This window comes from Chroicocephalus ridibundus, chromosome 10 (genome assembly GCF_963924245.1).
Source record: "Chroicocephalus ridibundus chromosome 10, bChrRid1.1, whole genome shotgun sequence".
In the NCBI taxonomy this organism is placed as follows: domain Eukaryota; kingdom Metazoa; phylum Chordata; class Aves; order Charadriiformes; family Laridae; genus Chroicocephalus; species Chroicocephalus ridibundus.
Genome location: NC_086293.1, coordinates 18,534,486 through 18,558,917, shown reverse-complemented (window position 1 = coordinate 18,558,917; position 24,432 = coordinate 18,534,486). Strand labels below are relative to the sequence as shown.

At 38.8% G+C, this 24,432-nt stretch overlaps 1 protein-coding gene across 11 annotated transcripts in view; it reads right to left on the bottom strand.

The window, feature by feature from the left end:
- Positions 1-24,432, bottom strand: part of FHIT (fragile histidine triad diadenosine triphosphatase) — a 611,077-nt gene that overhangs the window by 124,923 nt on the left and 461,722 nt on the right. For all 11 annotated transcript variants that reach the window (XM_063347965.1, XM_063347958.1, XM_063347961.1 and 8 more), the window contains 2 exons: positions 21,801-21,946; positions 20,885-20,914 (listed from right to left, as the gene is read on the bottom strand). In XM_063347965.1, the coding sequence (XP_063204035.1) occupies positions 20,885-20,914; positions 21,801-21,946 (176 nt within the window). The remainder of the gene's footprint in view (positions 1-20,884; positions 20,915-21,800; positions 21,947-24,432) is intronic.

Sequence of the window (24,432 nt, the reverse complement as noted above, 5' to 3'; positions counted from 1 at the left end):
TCAAACAAAACAATATCCAAGGCCAATATTTAGTGTGTTAACAGCGCCCTGTCCCAAGACACAAACCCCTTTTGAGACATTTGTAAACCTAAGCCTTGGTATTCAGTTTTTAATTAACAAAGAAAGCTTAATGTGCAAATTTTTTTTCATCCATCTGGCACTAAAATTGCTGAGTTGCTTCTGTTACATTTTCAGGAGGAGTTTGGGGCTATTACAAGAAAATTGCAGTATATTTCTCTCTCTGTGGTCCACTTCCCTATTTCAAAAGCAAAGGGTGTTTGGAATTGAAAAAAAATAAGTGTTAGAGAAGATATTAACTATACTCATATTTTTATGCATTCTTTCTGCTGGCAGTAGAAAGGCCTTTTATTTGCCTTTTCATTTGTTTCCACTGCTCCATATCAGGTCTCTGCATTTTTCCCCCATCAAATCTTAAAACACCAAGGAAAAAAAAAAAAAAAAAAAAAAGGAAAAGGAAAAATAAAAGAGCTGCAGTTAATGCATTGTCCATAGTGTGAAGAAGGCCCAACTTCACTGTTCCAATTTAAAGACCCTGTTGTGAGATGACTTAAAAGTGGAACATTTTTATATTGCAATCTAGCACTTGTTCTCCTTAGTGATTCCTTTATTCTCTTGGGAGTATCTTCAGGGACTGTATATTGAGTTTTTAAATGAAACTCTCTCTGTTTTTTCCTGCCGATACTTTCAAACTTCTCACTGAAGGAAATGTTTGTGAGCTCTGCAGCGTTTTCTGTAGTACCCCTCTATCCATATTCCACCTTGCCTATTACGACTTTACTAAGTTCCACGTTAAAAAAAAGTTCAAAAGAAACTGGAAACAACTTTGTTTCTAACTGAAAACCAGCGAGGGGGGACCATGTAAGGAGCGCGTTAGTAACTGCTCTTTTTCTGACTTACTTTCGTTAGATATCCCAGTGGAAATATAACACTGAACATATGTTCATAAATAAAGTGAACAGCTGATTAATTTTGTTTCTATGTTTTTAATTGATCCATTTCTCAATACATAATGCACAAATTGCCATATCTAGGTTGCACTGGAAAGTCCACGTGAAACCCTAGAATATGCAGGGGGAGAGGCTTTGGAGAATTTTTAGCACAAGGTAAGCTTTAACTAAGTTAATTTTCCCTCACTTTCTGAAAGGCATCCAGCACACCCCATCTTAACGAGGGCTCCCTGAAAAGTATCACCCTGTAACGCCCTCCCCACCAGAATTACCACCAACCGTCCAAACCGGCCAAGGAATCCATCGGGGATTGATCATCTCTTGCTGTGGGACTGGCAACTTCCAGATGCCGCAGCAGAAGATGAATCTCTCTTAACAGTACATCTAATTACCCATATTATCCAGGGGAGGAAAAGAGATTTCTTTATATCTCCACGTGGCAATCAACAGGCTCCAAGGGTGTCAAGAAGATTCCAAGATTTCTAGGATGACCTTTACTATCAGGGAAATTTTCACAAAGATCAATATCTATAAAGAGATATTTTTTTTTTGCCTCAGTGCACCGTGCTTATTTATATAACCCAGGATTAATTCTTTCATTCATTTACAAACCAAATCAGTAAGTTTTGACAAGATGGGAAAACAAGAATCCTTGTCTTTTAGCCTAAAAGGCAAAAGGTTACATATCTAGGCCTACTCCAGAATTTGCTGTAACCAGTGTGAAAAAAGGACACAAACTGATGCAGCTCATTCCCCTGGAAAGAGGAATTTGAATTTACATTCATTTAATCTAAACACATCAAAAGGAACATCTTAAAGCAGAATGATGTTCCACAGTTCATATGGCAATTACTACAGGGTCATGTTGTCCATTACTGTGACTCTTCTCCTGCACTGTATGTTTTCATTGCTTACTAATTACAGGAATGCAGAATCAATTAAGAGAAAATAATGAAAGGGAATATATAATTTCCATAAATAAAAAGAGACACTTTCTTTAGAAACATTATATAAGCAAATGAAGGAGATCAGCTTTAATTTAACAGATGGCAATCCATTTGAAGACACTGCTCACCACTAAGCCATACTTCCTAATTAGAGAATTTTGTCTCTGTGAACCTTTACTTATTACTGCATCATGATCTCGCCTGCCTAATCTGCTATGAAGGGCTAATTAATAATAACCCACACTAGCCAATGCAGATAGACTGAAGTGAAAAGAGAAGTAGATATACATTATCTGGAAATAATGCTCATTCTCTCAAAAACAACTAAAGGACTTTATTGACCCAACTCGTTTAACAAATGACACTTAAGTAATTCATTGACAAGCCAGAACAATGGCGGGACTGAAAGCCTATGAAGTCATTTTTCTAACAGACATCACACTGCATTGGCTGTAAATTTCTGGTGTAATTAATTAATTAAGACTTAAATATTTCAGTGATTAATTTGTATGAAAAATTCATAAAATATAATGGCTTAGGGAAAGAGATTAAGGTTACTAGCATTTATTGACTGGGCTATACAAAAAAAATCTATTTAGAAAAAACCCCTCTCTTAGTTCAGTCTTAGAATACTGAAAGCATTTATTGCAAACACTGTGAAAACAAAGTGCTGATACTGCTCTTACTTTTGGTGCATTTTCAACTTTTCATTTGAGGACTGCTTTTAGCAGATTTTATTTAGGGACAAATATTCAACTCAGACGGATACAGCGTTTCCAAGTCCCACAATCCCAGGCCAGGCTGCTTAAGGATTTGGCTTAAAATGGTGGTGCACCTTGCCCAAATATCACAGCTCCCTCTCCTCCATTCCCTGCTGAGCTCCTCCAACATTCAACCCAACTCGTAGACAGGAGCATGCCAGCCTTTCCCACCTAACCTCAGCCCTCTGCTCTTCTTCATTGTGTTTTGAGCCTTCTTCCTACCCAGCCTCCTACTTCATGTGGTGTCCTCCACCCAGTATAAATTACTCTTCTGCTTGCAGCAAGTGGAGGAGTCCTCTGTTTTTTGGGGGTTTTTTTTTGGCTTTACCGCCTTAGAGCAAACCACTCAGTGCAAAGAAGCAGCAAAGCCATGAGGCGCACAGTGCCTACACAGATAAAATTTCCTTCCAAGCTGCAGGAGATACTCACAGTTTTTAAAAGCAGCGGGGGACACTAGATTACCCATGCTGACCTCCGTTTTACGGCACATTAGATTTCTCCCAATTAGCATTCCACTGAGATCTGCAGGTTTAGGCCAACCAGCTGACTTTGCAGGGTCACGGCTAACCTCCTCCATCCCACAGGAAGTAATAACAAGAAAAAGAAACTTAGAGAAAAATCAAAAGAAAATAATTTCCTGGCATTCTAGCCTTAGCTGTTATCAAGGCATATTGCATTTCACTTCATCTTCTATACGGCTCTTAGCATATTCAGCACCTCTGATGGAAATCAGCATGGTAGAATGACAACAAACATACCCAGGGCTCTTCAACCCTCTTGGCTGTATCATTTCTATTTATCTGTTGTCTGCGTAAGTCCCTTTATTATAAACTCTTTCTTGAGGCTAAACATTAATGAGAGATATTGCAAACTCAAAGCTCAAGATTTCTGCGAGCTCAATAGAATTTATAATCATTGCAAATGTTTTTTATATAAAAAGCTAATATTTTTAATCTCTTTTTCTTTTTTTGAATTAAAAGCCTCTTTCATATTTGATGTATTAACTGTATTAGCATTTGTTCTCTATGGATATCAAATCTTGATGATAATTATTTGTATGGTAATGCTTATTAGTACATCCAACTGGATGTGAACGATAAGTAGAAAAAAACTGTAAAGTGCAAAATGCTTCACATTATATATTTCTGGTAAAGGATGGGAAGCTGTAATTGCCAGTGATTGCAGCCAAGCCTATAATAACTGGAGTGAAATCTAAGGTGAAACTGATATGAAAACTGTAATGTAGTTTAAAATAAGTTAGAGGGTTAGATTAGTTTATTAAATTTGGCTTGAAAATAGAATAAATTTAGTTTCTTTACATTTCCTCGGGTACAGCGTTTTGAGTAGTGTTAGCAGTTAAGTAACGTTGTCCCCATAGTCCTCCTGAATTCTCTCAATAAAATTTACCTGTTCTGTGAAGCGCACAGAAACACCAAAAGCCCTGGAGCTGGAAAGCCGTGGGGTGAGCATGGCTCCAACATGAGCTGAAAGCTGTGCTGGTGAGCACGATGTGTGTCCGCACAAGCTGGGTACCACCGGTCACACTTCAGCTCCTCATCTTTTTGGTGTATCACACCCGTTTTCCCACAACTGCTTTTATGACAGTATCATTTGTGGTGACACTGAGGGTTTGGCCTATTTGGGTCTTTGGGGTGGTTTTTTTTTTTGGTTGGTTGGTTGGTTGGTTGGTTTTGTTTCTTTGTTTGTTTTAAAAGAAAAAAGATTATCTGGGGTCAACTTAAAGACCTAGCGAGTGCAGGAGAATCTTGCTCAGCTTGTTCTTTGAAATCATTGTCCATCCCTGTCCTTTTCTCTCAGTTTTGCTCCCCGGAGAAGTTATCTCCTTGCTCTCAGGGATCACTGCAGGGTTCCCTTCTCCTCTTTCAAGTCCAGAAGCTTGCCATCCTGCTGCCCACTGGCCTGGCAGGCTGCTGGCACAAGGAGGGAGAGATTCCCAGAATGAATCCCAGCAGTAGGAGGGGTAGGATCAAGCTGGGAGCTCTCACCACCCTGTCACCTCTCATTTGCAGTGAAATTATCAGTCCTTTCGGACAAAACTGGTGTCTTCATGCATAGCCTCAGGAAAGAGAGGCTGACTCTGTATCCCACAGCATTTTGGGGAGCTGCTGGTGTAGGGAAACAGATCATCCCACGTCCACTCCACAGTGACCCGCTGCCAGGGCTTGTGTTTATTCTCCATGGGAAAAGGTAATCTCTGCTTAGGATAGTGTTATCCCCGGCTGATTGTTTAAATGAAACCTGCTATGAGACAGTGAACATACACTTGGACTGCCACCACTGTAATTCAGACTCCAGTTCCTGAGGGCACTTAAAAGTCTCTTAGCATAGTCCTAGTCAAATATAGCTCTTCAGTCTGATGTAGAACTTGACCCTCAGACAATCTTGGCCTGAAGGCAGGAGTACCAGCCAAGCAAGGCACACTAACACCTACGCTATGACAAGATAACCTCCTCTTTGTGAAAACTGAGTTTAATTGCGGTTTCATTCATGATAATGACCTACATAATTTTCAATAATTGGATACAATTTATCTTTTCTTAATGAAAAAAATGGAAATTAGCAAAGAGACAGGATACTGGAAAATGCTTCATTTGAAACCACTTCATTAATTATCAGGATGTCTAAACACCATTTTGAGAACTGCACTTATAGAGGAAGAATCCAACTAATAATTTTTTTCATTCTTCTGTAGAGTTTTACTGTAATACTCTACTTACATAATGGAACCTACTTCTAGGAGGTACCTGTTTTATTTAGGTAAATTAGCTCCACTTCCGAAATGAGTGATAACTCCGCATCTACTTTCTTGAACAGGTAACAACCATCACCATAAACGTGAATGTACACTCTGAACTCATTAAATGAAGATGTTTAGGATTTACTGACTTTCTTATAAATTGCTCAGATCTTCCGAGAATTTTTAGTAGGCTTTGTATCAACCACAGAATTCTTTAAATCCTTATTTTAAAATTTATTAATTATTATAATTCACATCATGTTCCTCATAACAAACTCTGACATCAGCATTTCATAGATGAAAAAAACCAAGCCGGACTTTGAAATGACTGGTATATCTTTATATTCTTGCAGATGAAAATGATTAATAAAACTCAGTGTAAACCACTATATTTACCAAGTCTCATTTTACATTTGTCAACTTACTAAATTACTTTGACATATCTCCAGTTTATGTTCTATTACTGAAGAATAACTACACAACAGATGGCAGTGTGTGTGCATAACAATTTTTTTCATCAGGTCAATCTACAAGGTGGTTATAGGGATTGATATATATTGGTAAGCATGGGGATTTTTTTGGCAATATCAATCAGTCAGTCAGTCAACGCAGTAATTTCTATATTACAGAGGAGAGGTTTAGCAAACATATATCATTACGGACAGTTCTTTAAAGAGCAAAATTGTAGTACCAAGGACTAAGATTGGAGTAGAGCCAGTATATGGAAAACGACATTTCTAGATAGAATCGTTTTTCAAAGAGGGACTTCAAACCTTTAAATCTTCCAAAAATATTAACTAAGAATGGCTATGAAATCATATTAGAATTCATTTAGTATATAAATATCTATAGCTATATTTATTGCATTCTTCAGCAATAACCAATAGATAATTATGGACTATGTGAAAATAATATCTTGCAAATAATGAAATTATAAAGGAAAGCTATGCTTCTCTGAGAGTCATGTTACTTATTTATTAAAAAACAAAAAAGAAAGTCCAAAACAAAACCCCAAATCCTTGATTCCTGGAATACAGCCAAAGATGTTTGAATGAAAAGTTACATTTCCCCCTTACACTGCAGACTGAATCAAACTTCTCCATCTAATGGGAATGACTTTGGTTGTCTTACCTCAGCCACTACTCTGCAATGCTACATAACGTGACAGTACTGATTAATAAATCAGAACAGTTTGATCCTGTGTCAAGACAGAATGACTGTACAGAGGAGGCAGAAAATGAGTCGACCTGCAGCTCAGGATGCCTGGCTTCAATTCCTAGTGCCGCCCTTGTGCTGTGGCCTGTCCCTGGACAAGCGACTTCAACTATTTGCACTTCAGTAATTAGGACAGTGATTCATTCTCTGAGATCTAAGAAAAGAAAGCATTATATCAAAGTGAGGTACAGTTGTTATAGTTGATATACGTTGTAAGTGGTTCTTTCTGTTTTGTCTGGTTGTAAGAACTGGGAAGTGACATCCCAATTGATTTTAGCCAAAGAGACAGCTAATATTAACGACTTTCTGTCAAAGTCTTGAAATGAAATAATAATGAAAGAGTTAACAAAGCACTATTACTGTATGTTCTTCCAAGGAAATACAAAGACAAAGTTCTGATTAATTAGTGCATTTTTTGAAAAGAACATCTCTTTTGGCATCCTACACCAATGTATGACTGCCATTGGGGAGGGCAGGGAACAGCTGTTTTCCATGAGAAATTCTAGCTTGTCTCTGTGGGTGAGTATTTCTATTTGTGATGTACCCTGCTTAGTGCCAGACCACTAATTTTTAGTAATGCAGGCTCTGTCTTTGAGGCACAAAAAGGGTGAAGTGGTGTAATAATTTGGAGGTTGAAAATTCACTGCTTGATACCTCCTGTAGTAAATTTGACCCTGGAATATTAAGGGGTGTTAAATAAATTGGACGAAGAGGTGTTTGGGGAGTAAAAGTGCCAGACTCACTGCCATGAATGAGCAATTAGATGTTCACGAATCAGCTTATCACAAATTACATGCCTACAATATCTATTACTGTAATGACCTTGAGAGTTCACTCATATTCTCCCTTAACCTAATGAGCATGCTGAGTATAATCAATTACGTCTGCAATTAAAATTATAATTTGTCTAACAAACTCTTCTTTGCTTTCAGACATTTTTTAGCAAAGCCTGTTACACACTGGTAAAAGATAAATATTAATTTTCTGTTGTGTTCTCATTTTTTCACCTACTCTGTGGCTAATTTATTAAATCATATTACCTCTCCCCATTATTTTTTACGTTTTCAGCAAAATTTAGTTAAGTTTCAGTCCTGAATGTCACGGGATAATTATAACATTTAACAGCAATTTATCATTTCCCAATAGGGTTTGCAACCTGTCTTTGCCTGCCTATTGAAATTTGTTTGCATGTTCCACTCAGCGGTTACTGCAAATATTCTGCCTTTCATTTCTATACACACATATCCTGTTTTACTGGAGTGACCAGAAGACGTTCTGCTGAACAGAGCTGACCTCTGTTGCCAGCCCAGACCTGCTGAGGTCAAGTCAATCCAACGTAAGCAAAACACAGCCTAACCATTAAGGAACAGGACATCATTCATTGCAATCTGCTGCTAATTATAGAGTCAGCCAGGCAGGCAACTACAGAACAACTTTTTTGCTTATGTATCCAGGTGTTCAACAAACACTTAAAAAGATTAATATGGAAAGTCAACAAGTTAATCATAAGAAAATGGAAAGAACTGGAAGAGGGGTCTAAAAACTGGGTCCATGCATTTTATGTAAGGAACCCTTCCAGTTCGCAAGAGAGGACAACCTTGGCTCTTCTAATATATGGCTGGTTCAAAGTCCCCAGAGTGCTGAATCCCTGCACTGAGCTCAGAGAGTTTGGAGCGAAGCCGTGTATCTCTAAATGGTCACTGCTTGCACACTCCTCTCTGTCAGGGCCGTTACTGCCCATGCTGACAGCAAACAAGCACCCACTGGCATGCAGTCATCACAGCGAGGGGAACGAGCACTTAGCTGGCTCTGCACCGCAAAAGCAGCAGCTTGGCTTCAGGCAAGTGAAGGCCAGGATTTGTACTGCGTGCATAAGTCTTCAGGGCATCGTGCAAAGATGCTCCATCAAGTAAAGCCAACCTGGAGTAGTGCTCTGCCCCAGCCAATATGCTCTACTAAACCCTACCACTAGCTTAGCTGCCGTGAGCTAGCTCGGCGATAGACTGTTCCCCGGCACAACGGCAACTAAATGCATGCCCAGGTCCATGCAGATGGGCAGACTCCTGCGCAGGTAGGCTCAGCGCTTTCTACAACAGAACAAGTCTTGTCTCCCTGCTTCAATCTGCTGTCAGGCAAGCCAGCAAATGCAAGCAAAGCACAGTCCTAACTGCTAATGAACAAGACGCCACCGCTCGTCCTGCAATCTGCTGTTAATTATAGAGCCAACCAGGTAGGCAACACCTGAGCCACAGATGCCATCAGGGCATTGCTGTGGCACGGCGCTGTGCTGAGGAATTACACCCAAGGAGTTTTCTCGCCTGGGACAGCAGTGTTTTGGCTCGCTGCATTTTTCATGCAGAAACGAATTAGCTGAAAGACTCATTTCCTGCTTCCATGATCTGCTCTTAAAACTCCCAATGAAGTGAAAGTATGTCAAACTGAACAGCTTTTTTTGCTTACTTTCCTTCTCCAATGCACCTTCTTTCCCAGGACCTTCACATACTTAACGTTCTCCGTGAAATATTGATGCCTACCTCAGAAACGAGGAACGATGAAGTTGTTATTTATACAAAATGAATTAAGTTTCCCACAGAACTGAGTTTTGTATCCTCCGGATTTTGGATCTTTGTGATGTACTACCCCTGGATGGGGCCTGGAGGATGATTGACTGCTGTGGAATGCAGCTAAAAGGACAGGAAATGGGGAAAAAAGGCCCCTTCAGGTACAGAAATACCCATGAGTCACTTCTCTCAATATGCTACAGATAATGAATAAACCATTCTATATTTTGTATTTATTTTTGTCAACAAAATCTAATCAAAGTTCATTTTTTTTAGAAACTCAATAGTTACACTAAATTAGATTACATAGAAAATTAAATCATAAATCCATGTAACTAGGCCCTGCCTCTGTCTCTGTTCCTCCAAAACACAACTTTGCTCTCTTGAGCACCTCATTTAATTCTAAGAGCCTGAGCTTCCAAACTAGTTATGGATTTGATCATTTAATAACATGAAACAAGTAATTGCATGGGGGAAAATTTATTATTTAATTAGGCCTTACTGGTAATCAATAGTAATCTATTAATTCATTAATTTGCATATCCCTTGTTTTTATGTGTGTCCACAAATTCTGTTAGATTTTTTTTTTTTAATTTATGAACTTTCTACTATGCAAAAGGAGGTGCTCAAACTGTATATATTAAGTAGAACAAATAATTGAGCAGCAGGAATGCATGTATGCCCTATAGAACTGACTGCAGGACAAGATTTAATACTGAAAAGAAGGAAAAGAAATAAAACAACAGTGCCTATTCTCCCCAGGATGCATACATAATTCTCATTAATGTTAATGAAAGATACTAAATGTATGTGCACTGAGGGGAGTTTATTAGAACCTAATAAATTCTGGGATTTTTTCCACACTTTTTTTTTACTTGATAGTTACTATAACAGTGAACTTCTTCAGGTGAAGTGGAAGATGTTTAAAGAAAAAAATAAAAACTGTATATCAAGTTATGCTTCATAATTTATTTTCTCAAAGGCTATTTTGCATTCAAAATTACTAGATTTAGATGTATGACTAATAATTGGGGGTTTAAATTATAGACTATATGAAATCAAAGAGTTGCTTACACAAGCAGGGTCAAAAATGTTTGTATAGCAACGGCAAAAGCTCCATTGATTTAATCTAATTCATACCATTCATACCAGAGAATAATCTAGCCTCAGACACCAAGGTTGTTCTACTTACGCGGGACTCAGAGAACTGAAGACAGGTTACACATTCATATTCTGCTAGCTCATAATTCTAGATGTACCTCAGGGTGGCCTCACCAAAAGGCCACAATTGAAAGAATGGCTTTTGTTGAGTTCAGAGACTACTTACTTGCAGAAAAAAAGCATTCATTAAATACAGTGTGAACTGATCCACTCCTCAGTTCGGGCAGACAGACCACCCCCTAATGACAACTCCGCTCCAGCTGAGGTGTGCTGGAAGGCCAGGTGAGAAAACATCACAGTATTATTGTCTTTTCTATACCTTCCCAATGCAGAACTAATCAAGCTCATTCACAGATCCGTAAAAAAAAAAAAAAAAAAAAAAAAAAAGGAAAAAGGAAGGAAAATAAAGTGCTACCTCCGGGCATTATCTTTACTTCAAATACTTAAAAGTAGCCTTGAAATCAGAAAGAGAAATTCCACATTCATGAAATCAGATAAGAAGAATTCAGCATTTCAGATTTTAACATCTTTACAAGCAAGATCAAGATAATCATTCACATGAGCACTTTCCATATGGTCTAGTTTATTTTCTTCCAGATTCTCACAGAGAGAATTTGGATCAGTGATGTCAGGCAGACAACATGAAATGAAGATTTTCACGGTAGCAATGAAAGAGGTAACTCACAAAAAGTATAAGTGAAAGAGAAAAGAAAATGGCTTGATTTTTCAGAGATAATAAGCTACAGGATTACCAAAGGAGAAACCATTTTTCTCCTTCAAAAGACCTGAGCAATCTAGCAAAAACAGGATGTCTTTCCAATCTTCTGCCTTCACCACAAAGTATAGATTTCCCCTGCTCCTGGCTGCAGAGCCTTCCTCTGAAGTGCTACTGGGCAGGATCTATTTAGAGGAGATACGTGCATGGACACCCATACTTAGGACTGGGACACCCACCCTTGCAAACGGGTACAGCCAGAACCAAATTTGTTCAGACTTCAGAAGTCATTCCCAGTTCAGAAGTAGAGGCAGCCTCTCAGCCGAGACCTGAGCCCATGCTAACAAATCCAGACTGTTTGCATCTGTCCACATAGATGCAACCTTAATGGGTTTCCTCCATGATGAAAACCAAACTAGTTTCTTAGGGTTCTCCACTAGGGCCTGCTGACCCTTTCCCCTGGGACTGCCGTAGGGAGTGATCCCGTTCAAACCCTGCACAAAGCAAAGCCCCGGGTCATGGGAGAGGGATGGGGAAAGAGGAAAGCTCTGGAGAGAAGCAAGACATGGTACAGACGTAAAACTCGGGGAACAACAAAACGTCGCGGATACAGGTGAGCTTTCCTGGCACAGCCAGTGCACACAGTGCCCTATGTCTCTGCGCTGCCTCCAAAGGACATTATGGGTGGTCTTGCCAGAGGGCACCCGAGCAGCTTTCAGGAGGGATGGGGGAAAATGAGGCTTGAGAAAGGGATTTTACTTTGTTTTGCAGGAAGCTCTCAGCTTGTCCAGCCTGCCTTGCAATGAGCCTGATACAAAAAAACACTGCAGTATCCGAATGCTTGACTTTTTTCTTTTTTTTTTTTTTTTAAACAGTAAAAATATTGCATACAATTCACCCTGTCATCCTGTCTGCAGCTTGCTGAGCAAGTTTTATTCTATTATTTTAACCTTAGTTTTCCATTTCTAAATCATTTCAAGCAGAGGCTTTTCTTTCTCTGAAAGAAAGAAAGTTCTACACGGGCTTACGCGGTGTTGCCAGAACAGACTAAAAAGCATGGACTAGATCAGATGTACCTGTATTTCAGATTGCTTAGAATTTCAATAGATTACAGGACAGTGTAACCACCTACTCTTTTCATGGGATAAAAGGAACATAGGGCTAGGAAAGGCCTCCATTCTCTTGCTATCACACAAAACCCCATTACACACACTCTTTCCCTATTGACATTTTTAAGCAACAAACTCATTCAAGCTGTGCCAGCTCTGGGGAGCTGGAGGGACAGCTTCACATAGACAGGCCTTCCATTTTCAGAAGGGGAGGTAAAGTCATAGGGAAAAATAATACGGAGCCAACTTAACATTCTCTTTATTATTGCATTGATAAGGCAGACAGGACTCTAATAAATGGGTTCCCTTTGTCTGGCTGAAACTGGGTCATTAACACGAGCAAAGCACTGTGATTCTGCCCTTCTCTGGGAGACTCGGGATGTGACAGCTGAGGCACCAAAGTTTAACACAAATCAGTCAACCGAAAATGCCTTTGGGCAAGAACACCCAATAAACTCAACCACAGAACAGTTTAAGTGTGGGTAAATGGCTGTTTACAGAAGGCACACTTTGGTATGAAGAAAAGAAATCTGTTTTGCACATGACCCTTGGACATCCCTTCTAATCTGTGGTCAGCATAGGAATTATTTTATGGTGGATGTATGGAGGAAGCAAAAGCAGTACCTGGTAGGTAAGAATGCAAAGACAAATGTGCAAAATCACATGAGGTTAGAGCACTGGCACACAATATCCTGTTATAAAGCATTATATTAATTTTTAGAAAGAGTTAGTCAGAAAGCAATTAAATTGAAATCTAGCTTTGCAACACTTGCTTAATAAACAATTTTCACCTACTACAAAACACAGAATAGCATCAAGTTACACATCTGAATTAAATAAGGATGCTTTTGCACATTTCTTGGTAAGCTACATTCCAGTTGAAAGCAATGTTTTGTAGTGAAAAAAAAGAAAGAAAAAAACAAAGCCAGTATTCCCTGTTAAATGAAGAGGTTTATAAGATACGAGCTTGACAAAGAGAAAAAGTATTATGGATGAGATGGAGCTTGGAAAGAAATTCATACAGTAACCACACAAAAATTAATCAGACAGCCTTAACTGTGCTATTAATGATTTTAGACCTCATGCATTTTTTGGGATTTCCAGAGGTTTTGCATTTACAGTACAATAGGGCATTTGTACGACCTGTACTCGAGAGTGGCATTTGATTGATTGTACATACTCAGAGACAGAGAATTATTTAAATACAAAACATATTGCTGCAACATGGGAACAAAGAAGTGAAAGATACTTTCTAATTAAAACATAGGATTTTTGATCCTAATCTCACTCATTGTGGGGCAAATGAAGAGCAGGATGTAGAGCAATTCATTAATTTCTCAACTGCCCTCCCTGTATTGTGTTTTTTGGTTGTTTTTTTTTTTGTCACAAAATGCCAATTCAGTAAAACAGAAAGCATTTAGAAAAGAGGTTTTGTTTTCATGAAGAAAAGTTTTTGTTGTCAAAATATGCTGTTACAATATTTGCAGAGGAAAATTTTTCCACCTTTCAGCTAGAAATACTTTCTTATTTGGAAATGTAACTCTGTTTATAGAGAAGAAAAGAAAAAAGAAGAGCTTTCAACCTCCCAAATAACCTCTTCTGAATGACTGAATTGGTCAAGATTCTTCTGTCATGAAAATTGTAAATATCTGAACCAGATATCAGAAGAAAAAGAAAAAAAATATATTTAAAATGCTTTTGTGAAAGCAGGAGCAGGCTCTCCTGGAGCTGCAAAGACGGGCAGAGCATGGGGAGCCCTGGCAGTGTTAACCCTTCCCTGCAGTCATCCGTCAAGTCATCATGGGCAGTATGAAGCAATGTCCCAGCACGAGTGAGGTTCTGTGGGGCAATGGCTGCCTTTCCACTTGGACAACCTGCCGGCACAGCCACCCTCTCCCCAGCCTTGCAGGGCTCTGCTGACACGTGATGGGGACTGGAACAGGCATATCCGTGCTCCCACGGACGTTCCTGAAAGTGCACACACCCTTTCTGTTACGCACATGCAAGTACCTTTGCAGGTCCTGCAGGCATTTCCCACAGTTTACCTCTCACCCATTGACCTTTGGGAGAACAAAAAAGCCAGCGAGGGGCGCTCTGCAGGTCTGCTGCTGAAGGGGATCATGCCCAGCAAGGGAAGGGCTAGATGCTGGATGTGGCCAACAGAGCTGCATGATTTTTAATATCTGTACACTAAGGCAATTTAAACAAGCATTTGAGCCCACTTACTTGCTTATTATAGTTTAATTTAGACAGTGTCAATAACTCTGACTAGCTCTGGGGGTATTTTTGGAATTAAACTACCTAAAGAGAATATTCATCTGAGAAATCCATATGGCAGGAAAGAACAGTAGAATTGCTGGCATGAATAGTAAGATATTCCTTCTCATTACCATTCTTCAACTTATATCTTTTGAAATTTCTTTTACTTTCCACATTTATAGTTGCACCTTTTTAATCCTGTTTTGTTATGTTTGGTTTTTTTTTTCTTTATGTTCTAGTCCATATAGACTATTCTGTGTTGGTCCAGGGACAGAGAATGATATTACTTTACAAGTCAGGGGTACAGCTTGTCATGACATTCACTACTGGAAATTCAAAATTATCCAGATTCAGAACCATCATAATTCACTAAAAAAGAGAGTCTTTTAAAAATTTCTGTCCTCATCCCTTCAGGGAACTTGACAACCTGATATTTCTAGATCAGGCTTCATTATCCAGGTCATCATTTCAATTTATCAGTACCTTGGAGCCTTTGGTATTCTCAGCTAGGGTGGTGGCATGTCCATCAATCACTAGGCTGTTTCCACATTCTCAATTTTCTTTCATCTATTTCAGTCTTCAAAAAACCTCTGTAACTTTACATGGGGGTGTACTGGACAGAGACACCTCTTACTTTTGTTAACTGTTACCATGTTTTAAGTACAGAAACGGATCTGTACAAATTAAGGGGGCCTTAAGAACTCATTTCTTTCTGGGTCCTGCATATTATTATTTGTGTTAAGGAAGGGTTTGCAGATCCACCAATGCCTCTTTGGACTAAAAGCATAGCAAATAAAAAACAATGTGATGCTTTTGCTGGAAAGCTTATAGTTAAATCAAAACTTAAATGTTACATGTAATGAACAGGAGCAAGGACTTGACAAAAAACAGGGGAAATTTGGACTCTAGGGCTATATCCGTTAATTGCATCACAGAAAACATAGGTTTGGCCAAGGGACTGAAAGGAGAATTACATCAACGCACGAATCATAGAATCATTTTGGTTGGAAGAGACCTTTAAGATCATCAAGTCCAACTGTTAACCTAGCACTGCCAAGTTATCACTAAACCATGTCCCTCAGCACTACATATCTCCAGGGATGGTGACTCAACCACTTCCCTGGGCAGCCTGTTCCAATGCTTGATAATTGAAGAAATTTTTCCTAATATCCAGTCTAAACCTTCCCTGGTGCAATTTGAGGCCATTTCCTCTTGTTCTATTGCCTGCTAGATGGGAGAAAAGACCAACCCCCACCTTGCTACAACCTTCTTTCAAGTAGTTGTAGAGAGCTATAAGGAGGCTCAGGGGAGACCTTTTCTCCAGGCTAAACAACCCCACTCATAAGACTTGCTCTCTAGACCCCCACCAGCTTTGTTGCCCTTCTCTGGACACGCTCCAGCACCTCAATGTCTTTCTTGTAGTAAGGGACCCAAAACTGAACATATTACTCAGGTGTGGCCACATCAGCGCAGAGTAGAGGGGGACGATCACCTCCCTAGTCCCGCTGCCCACAATATTCCTGATAGAGGCCAGGATGCTGTTGGCCTTCTTGGACACCTGGGCACACTGCTGGCTCATATTCAGATGGCTGTTGACCAACACCCCCAGGTCCTTTTCCAGCAGGCAGTTTTCCAGCCACACTTCCCCAAGCCTGCATACAAGGCAGATTTTGAAAAGGGCCTTGAAGGAAAGGGCAAGAATTATTATTTTGAGTAGAAAATGAAGAGCTAGCAAAAGGCTTTAAGGGAGTGGGGGCAAACTATCCGGATGCCCTAGCTACTTTCCCATCTCTCTAGATATAATCCTAGCTTTGAAAATGTACAGCACTAACATCCCACCAAAACCCACCTCCATCTAAGTACAGTACCAAAATAGAAAGAAAATTATGAGCTCAAAACAGACACAGCAGCCCTGAGACTGCTGAATTTGCTGTACCAATTACCTATCTGAAATATTACATATTCTCCAACCAAATATTATTAGTGTGGTTCTCAAATCAATTCAAAGAGACTGCTGTACTTCATCAAATCATTTTCGGACAACCCACAAGCTTTCAAGAGAATCATGGTTCTTCAGAGTAAATCAAAAAAGACCATTTGTACACATGATTCAGAACAAACTGTTTTTCAAAAACTTGTTTCTTTCTTCCATGTTTTTCTACTTGAATTTTTATATTTGTTTAGAGGTACGAAAAGTCTTCGCATTTCTCAAACACCAGCTTTTTTTGTTCTTTCAAGAGAGCAAAAGGTGGTTCCCAATACTCCATTAAACAAGGACTCACATCTGCTAGTCTGTAGGGAAAGCAGACTGACGCATCAAAAGTATTGCAGTTAGTGAATTTAATCTTTCTGATGCAATCAGTCTGCAATGAGACCTGATTAAATTTAAATACTCAAACCTGAAGTCCAGTACTTCAGGTCCAGAGATAAGTAGACAAACAGTATGAAAAAGCAGTCTGCTGTGGGCTTAGATAAACCCTAGACCGCACAGTTCAGGTTAAGATTTCTGAGGAATGCAAGCCAGGTGGATTGATTTAACACAGCATTAAAAAACTATCTGGGAAAGAAAAACATTTACATCAAAAAATAACAGTGAGACAATCTTCTCAGTGTAAAATAATTAGTGAAATGTGTGACATATAAAATAAATTTCTGCACACATACCCACACTGCCACCATCAGCCTCGCTTTCTCATTTATTTAGGTGAACCTGTAATCGGCAAACAGGCACTTACTCATGGATAACATGGAGGTGCTGAGCTGCTGGAGACCTCAACACTGCTGCAAAATAGAGTATGCCTTCATATGTGTTTGTGCAATGGACACTTGCTGTGCAATATTATCTTGTCTCTACAGATAAATTAGTTGCATCATGCTCCTGCCAGCTTGATTTGTTTAGCATTTACGTAGTACAGCGTACATGGAGTTTCGTGTGATTGAATCTCACATAAAAGGTAAACATGAGAGTTTATTCTACACTATGCCATACATCCACCAAGGCAGCTAGAGCATTTGCTGACTTGATGTTGAAAAGCAGGCTATAAAATATACTGAGGAAATCTTGAAACGTCACTCACTTGACATAGCAATAAGAGCCCTGCATTAAGATGCAGGGCTGATTTCCCTGATCCATGAAATTGCCTGGATATTTAAGGCATTCTCAAACAGAACCAGCATGAAACTCACCCTCCATTCCTGGCACAAGGACACCGTGGGTTTTGTGTTCTCCAAGAAAAACAGAGCTCAAAATTGCAGAGATAAACATTCTTTCAGAGAGGACCTAAACACAATTTCCTTCCTTTCTCAAGTAAGAAGAAACAAGTATTCAAAATGCCTGCAGTACTGGAAGGCGGTTGTGTTTGCTGACACACTGCTCAGAGACCCTTGGGTTCTCTGCTGTGAGTTGGTGCAAGAACTTCTTACAATAAAACAAAGTGTGCAAGTCTGTGATCACCTCTGGAGAGGAACATTTGCCCCTTTCATAAATAGGTGACAGAGCTGGAATAGGCACAATCTGTACACAGCTATGAAAAAGATTTTGAAGCAATATATTATTTTATGGTCTGAGACCTGGGACATGGTTCAGAATTCCCTAGCAAATCTATATTTCCAGCTGCTAAACGGTAAGAAAAGACCCGTCTACACTTCCAAAGTGTTAGCGAGCTGAGGGCAGGTATAATTTCTTCCAAAGACCCATCCAATGCAAACACACAGACTGCAATAATGGGGGAATTTGAAAGGACCATAAGCTTCCCTAGAATGCTGCCCTGCAGGCTCTGCTAGCTTAGATTCACAGGAGGACAGTCCCCACAAGGACCGGAGTACAGCAATAACGGAGCTACACATTAGATTATAAACACATTCCCATTAGGCAACTAGAAAAGTCTTAGTCTAAGAGGCACCGCTAAATATCCTGAGGTTGCAGTACCTGCACATGGCAACAGGTTTCACAGCAGCATAATGAACAGGTAACATTGGCAGACAATCTTGTCATCGATTTCTATCCGAAAATTACACTGAAAGGGTAATCTCCTTTAAACCTGGTGCATGCTTTGCACATATAATTTTCAGCATCTCCATAGCAAAGAAAGACCCGAGACACAAACTATGGCCCAAGTTTTTTCTTGGACATGGGTTACCATTCCTTCTTGTTGACAAAGAAAGAGAATTTCCTAATCTTTTTCAGATAAAATTTCTCAGACAGTTTTTGTCTTCAGCTTGGCTATTAGCACTTCCCATTTTGTAACTGACCAACAGACAGTACTCTTCCCCTGCTTCCTGCAATTATTTTCCTGCATAGCACATACAGCAGCTTATATTTATACAGGTATACAGAATTATATAAAATACTAAAGGAAAGGACTCTTGAAACCATCTGGTATGTGACCCTGTTCAAAGCAATATGAGCCACACCTAATTAGCTCCTGATATACATTTGCCTATCCTATTGAAACAGAGTCTCCACAAACTCCCTTGGATATTTACTGTGATTCTTACTATTAGAATGTTTTTCTAATGTTTAGTCTGTTCCAGAAATTTTAATTAAAAGTTCCCTTAGAGGAATACTGGATTACTGTGCGTTCCTATACATGAGGAAAAACACATATAGAAACACATGACACATTGAATTTAAGGTTCATAAATTATTTGTAGATCACATAGGTGGTTTTTCACACTTTCTGATTTAAAACAGTTTAAATGGAACCAGCTATTTATGTACCCACCCTATTGTTCACTTTAAAGAAGATCTTGATCATAGCAATTTCTTCCCCAATTCAAGTTTTGAAAGCTCTAAGTTCTCTGAAGAAAATAGTTGTTGGCATTTTTGGATGATAAACATCCCAAAGTGATGATGATAAATTACAGTGTTGCCCAATGATGCAGAAAAGTAGAGAAATGCAAACTGCTAACCTCTGATTTATGAATACACGCTCTTCATTATGGAGTCTAGGGGTTCACAGCTGTAAGAGCAGGTCATTTTCATCTCATTGCTTATTAAAAGTACGAGAAGGAAGCACAAAGGGTGGCTACCATTTTGCAATGTATTGGATAGATTAACACTTAATGTTCTTCGTCTCCAGTACACATACAAAATTATACAGAATTCCTTGCCTTTTTAAGGCCTATATAAGCATTTGTGGCTGTTCTCAATCACGGAAATGGGAATTTTTACATCTAGTTTTGCTCATTAATACTAGGAAATTTTCTCATATTTTAATATAATGATTCCTATAAAGCCTTTCTTTACACAGAAAAAAAGATTTGTCCAAGATATTAAGAGAAATCCTGTGACCTGCTTGTTAAAAGATGTTGGTGTTAACAACAAAACTTACTTCGGAAAGTATTAAACTGAGACTTTCACCTATAAACAGGCATTCCCAGTGAAACACAATGCACTCTAAGTCACGATCTGCAGAATCTGTTTTGTCGCAGTACTGAAGTAAATTGTTTTACATTCCTTCATCACTCCTCAGCTTCCAAAAGCTTGGGGATTTTCTCATTTCTTCTTCTCCCTCCCTATTACCTCTCTGCTAAATATTCAATGCAGGCAACAAAAGGGAGTTAGAAAAATAAGGTCAATACAGCAAATTGTAAAGAAGTAAAATGTTTCTATACGCCATCATTTGGTTGTTACAGTTATCTTAATCAACCCAAACAGCTTCTTTGAGGCATCTAATCTGATTTTACAAAGTGCTAACCTATAGCCATATTTGACTTTCCTTTGAGTCCAAATGTAAAAAATAGCCTTTATCTAATGTTCAGGCATATAATCTAACTACACATGCATTTGCATTTGCATTATGAGGCAGTGAAACATGGCTGGAGAGCCATCTTGGACGTTATCTATGTTATTACTCAAGTGTAGAGTATAATCATAAATCCTTCTCTTCTCCTCCACCCCCAGCCTTTTTTTCAGAAGTACACTTAAAATCTGTTTTTAAGCTTCACTGGCTCCATTACATTTGAACCTCAGTAACAAGAATGTGATATGAATATGTAGAGAGAAAGCAGACACAAAAGGTGTATTTTCATAATGTGGTTCAGTTTAGCTGTTCCTATAATTAGCTACAACTCATTAGGCAATAAAAAGACAAACAAAGAGATTATGAATGGAAGGGCAATATTTTCTCCATAAAACAAACAAAAAACTTAAACAGATGCCTCTTTTCTAAGGCTTTCCTTGCATAAATACACCCAGCAGCTTAGAAAAGATATTTTCATGATTGAAAATTTTTGTCTAGAAAGAAAACCTGTAAACATTATCCTGTGCAATTGCAATAAAAAGTATTTACAACTATTGTACACTTGGGATTTCTTGATCTCAAGGATAAAATAAAAATACAGCAATGGTCTGCAGATGACTAGCTTTGATCTTTTATTGGTTCTTATAATTGTCTCTTAATTTGTATTCTGCATAATAAGCACTCACCTTCACCGTTTGTCCGGCTTCGGGGCCATCCTGTAAACAAAGGGAGAAGTCTCAGGTTAGAGGAACTAAGAAGGATCACACGTGGATTCAGAAATCTTACTCAATGATAATCTGCATCCAATTGCACTGTATGTTAGTTTAGCATATTTTCCTGGGGACCATTCAAGACAAAGTTTTTGGACAAGGCATCTTTCCATATCAGGCCATGGCAAAGTGAGAAACTGTATCTTAGACCACAAAAGCGACAGTTGCTATTTTTCATTCTTTCAGATCAGATTTTTTTAATAGTTAGCAATAGATTACTGATCCCTGTGAATATAAAATCAGACCTGTAAGTGAGAATTTAATGAAAGCATGCTTGCTTAAATTCTTATTCCAATGAAATGGGCTTAGTCTCCTGATTTGCTTTAAACAGAGCTCTTTTTTGGTATAAAAACACCCAGCACAAATAACTGAAAGGTCAGAATTGATAACGTATTTACATGGTTGTCTCTCTCTGTCTGCATGTAAACAACTGTGAGCATGAATTACCTGTTTCTATCACAAGCAGTGGGTTACCTGCTGAACAGGGAGAGGTAGCAGCCTTCTCTAGGTCAATCCTGCAAACGCTTCTTTGAAGGAAGAGTGCTTGCTGAAATACTCACAAGCGAGCACTGCTTTTGGGAGTGTTCACAGTCTTATTCCAAAGTTTTGCAGTTATTAATTATCCACACTTTTCTGCTGGTTTGCCTCATGTTTTTTTCCAATGGCAAATCTAGCAGACTGCAATGCAGTTATGCTTCTTTTCTTTTATTATTATTTTGCATGTATTGCCCCTTGAAGTTTGAATGTCCTTTTGTCATTGGACCAGGGAAGAAGGTTGAAAGCTTGATAAAACAAACCATTAAACCCTTTTTTAGTTGACTGGTTTACAAACCTGAATTGAAATGGTGAGTGAGGTGCCGCAGAAGTGTTTCTCCACCACGTTGCCAACCCTTTGTGCTGTATGAAATAAATCGGCCACTTCCTCAGGACACAGGTCACGGAAACGCTCCACTGGCCGTAGAGGACAAACAAGGACATCTGAAGGTGGTATTGTCAAGGCATAAACGCAAGTCTGAGTGTCCCCTAAGTGGACTCAATCCCTACCCTGTAACCTGTTTCTGATTACTTTTGAATTGCCTAAATTCCTCCTCTCCAAAGTTTACAGCAAGAGCAATTAAAACATAAGGCTAAATATGTGGAATTATATGATGTTTTGTTCAGAAGAAGTTTCCTCAAACCCCTCAGATATGGGTAAAATGACTAAAATAAGGTCCATATGTTACTACTGAGACATCTAAAGGAAAGTAAAGTTTTCACATACTTGAAGTTACCATTTTGATGGAGAGATGCTCATATTTAACACCTCTGAAAGCCAGAGACATTTCCGTTTGTGATTAAAAATAAGGGAAAGCCAAAGCAATTAAAGATGGGTTTGAGCATGTGGTCTGTGACAGCAGTTTTACAATGCTTTTCCACATACACGGTATGTATTTTTTAAAATCTTGATCTTACACCTCTAATGATAGGTACCTAAATGTGAAAAAAGCTGACACTATGCTGGTAATAGCAGATCACCGATTTCTACATCACATTAATTACCATTCAAACAGAATGCTCACCTGTTATAAATATTATGTGTTTTTAGAAACACATTAGGAAAATTAAGACTATTCCCTTTTAAGCGCAGTGTTCACAATGCTACAAACATACATTCATTTTATTCTACCTTGGTGACTGCGCTTCGTGAGTCAGTGAAATGAAGCCATAAAGTAAACAATGGAAGTACAGACGCTATTCACAGTCACCTGATCTGTTGTGTTCACAGAAATTAATAATTGCTATGATTCCTCACTTGAAAGTCAATTTTGTAGCATTATTAATAGGGTCCAGAATTCTTAGCAGATCCTCGGTTGTGTAAATTCAACAAGCAGACACCTGTGACTTGGTTCTCATTTCAATTCCGTGCAGACAGGATTTTTTTCTGACTTACAGTATTGTGTTTGCAGAATAAAGACTTTAAAACCATCCTTAACATCACTTGAACTTTCATGACCAAAAGCCATGAAAATTAAAAACTTGTTATTTTTTTAGTATTAAAACGAGTGTTTAAAGGACTATTTGAAGAAAATTAAGTCCCATGCCATTGTATTGCAATCATTTTTATTTTTACTGCATCTTGAAGCCTGCAGGTATTCAGGAATATTCTCTGTACTCCAGGAAATGTAACTAGGAGATGCTCCGTAGTTAACAGGTTCACACAAAGGTTACATCAACCTGATTTTCAACAACTGCATGAGACGTTTGGAATAAAGAATGATTAATACATGTGAAAGATAATTTATTTCCATAAACGCAGAGACAACGTGTTTACATTCACCAAGTTTTTCATAGGAATTGCACTTATAATTCTTACTGGAAAGAAAACCAGACATATTCCGGAAGTCAAGAAGTAGGGGCAGGTTTTGATCATTTTTCAGAGTCCAGATGGGAACAGACAATATTGCAATGGATATTTGCTAAAGCAGGAGAAGATTTTTCGAGAGCGCTCCACAGCTAGCAGCTCCCAACAGAACAGGAGAAAACCGGCCCCAGCTGCAGGTGGTAATCTGCTTTGAAAATCTGTCCCTCCTTTTTTTTTTTTCAGTACAGCATCAGCTATGCCACTACTATTCTCTCTTTCTCTTGTTATATTTTATGGTATTAAAATTTAAGAAAGGAGAAATACGTATTTAGAAAGCAGGTACTTGGAAATAAACCAATCCTGGATGGGGACAAAAAGCCTAGTTTTGTGGGGGTTTAGTTCTAAAATGTTGTGTCTCTTGGCAAGCTACTGGGCATAATAAAGCTCCTGTAATTTATTTGCGCCTTCCCAGAACATCATACAAAGCACCTCCAGAAAGGAAGCTATTGGCTGAATTTGGGGCCCAAGGGAAGAGCTGGAAACTTGCTTGGCAGAGCTTATTTCCATACCAGGAATAAAGGAATAGAAAAACTAATTAATTTTACTCATAAAAAGGAAATCCATGTCAACAGTAAAACAGGAAAAAGGACATTCGTTTAATCTGAGTTCATTTTTCAAAAGGAGAGAAGGGAAGCTTTTACCCTTAGGGCATCTGATACTTAAGTAGATAATTATCCTTCTTCTGCAGCACTGCTTTATTATCATGGGTCAACGAACCATTTATAAATGAAGAATTTCCCCTCACTTACCTCTAGCAAAACTGCTGCTTACATTAAGACAAGTTTCCTTTTCTCCTTTAGAATTTTTTCCCTAGCAGTTTCTTGCCCTCTCAGATTCACACACCCCTAACCAGCAATTGTTTGTTCTCTACCTAGCTCAGGGCCGCAGCCACAAGTATGAATTTTTGCATTAATCATGGTTTCTACAACCTCACATTAACACTGTACTACTTGTCACTGTGATGCATTGTGAAAAACTAATACGTTGCTTGTGAGAGCTTTTGTTTCCATAGCACATAGCGGGGGAAAAGAGTTTGCAATGCGAGTGCTGGTTGTACCAAGGC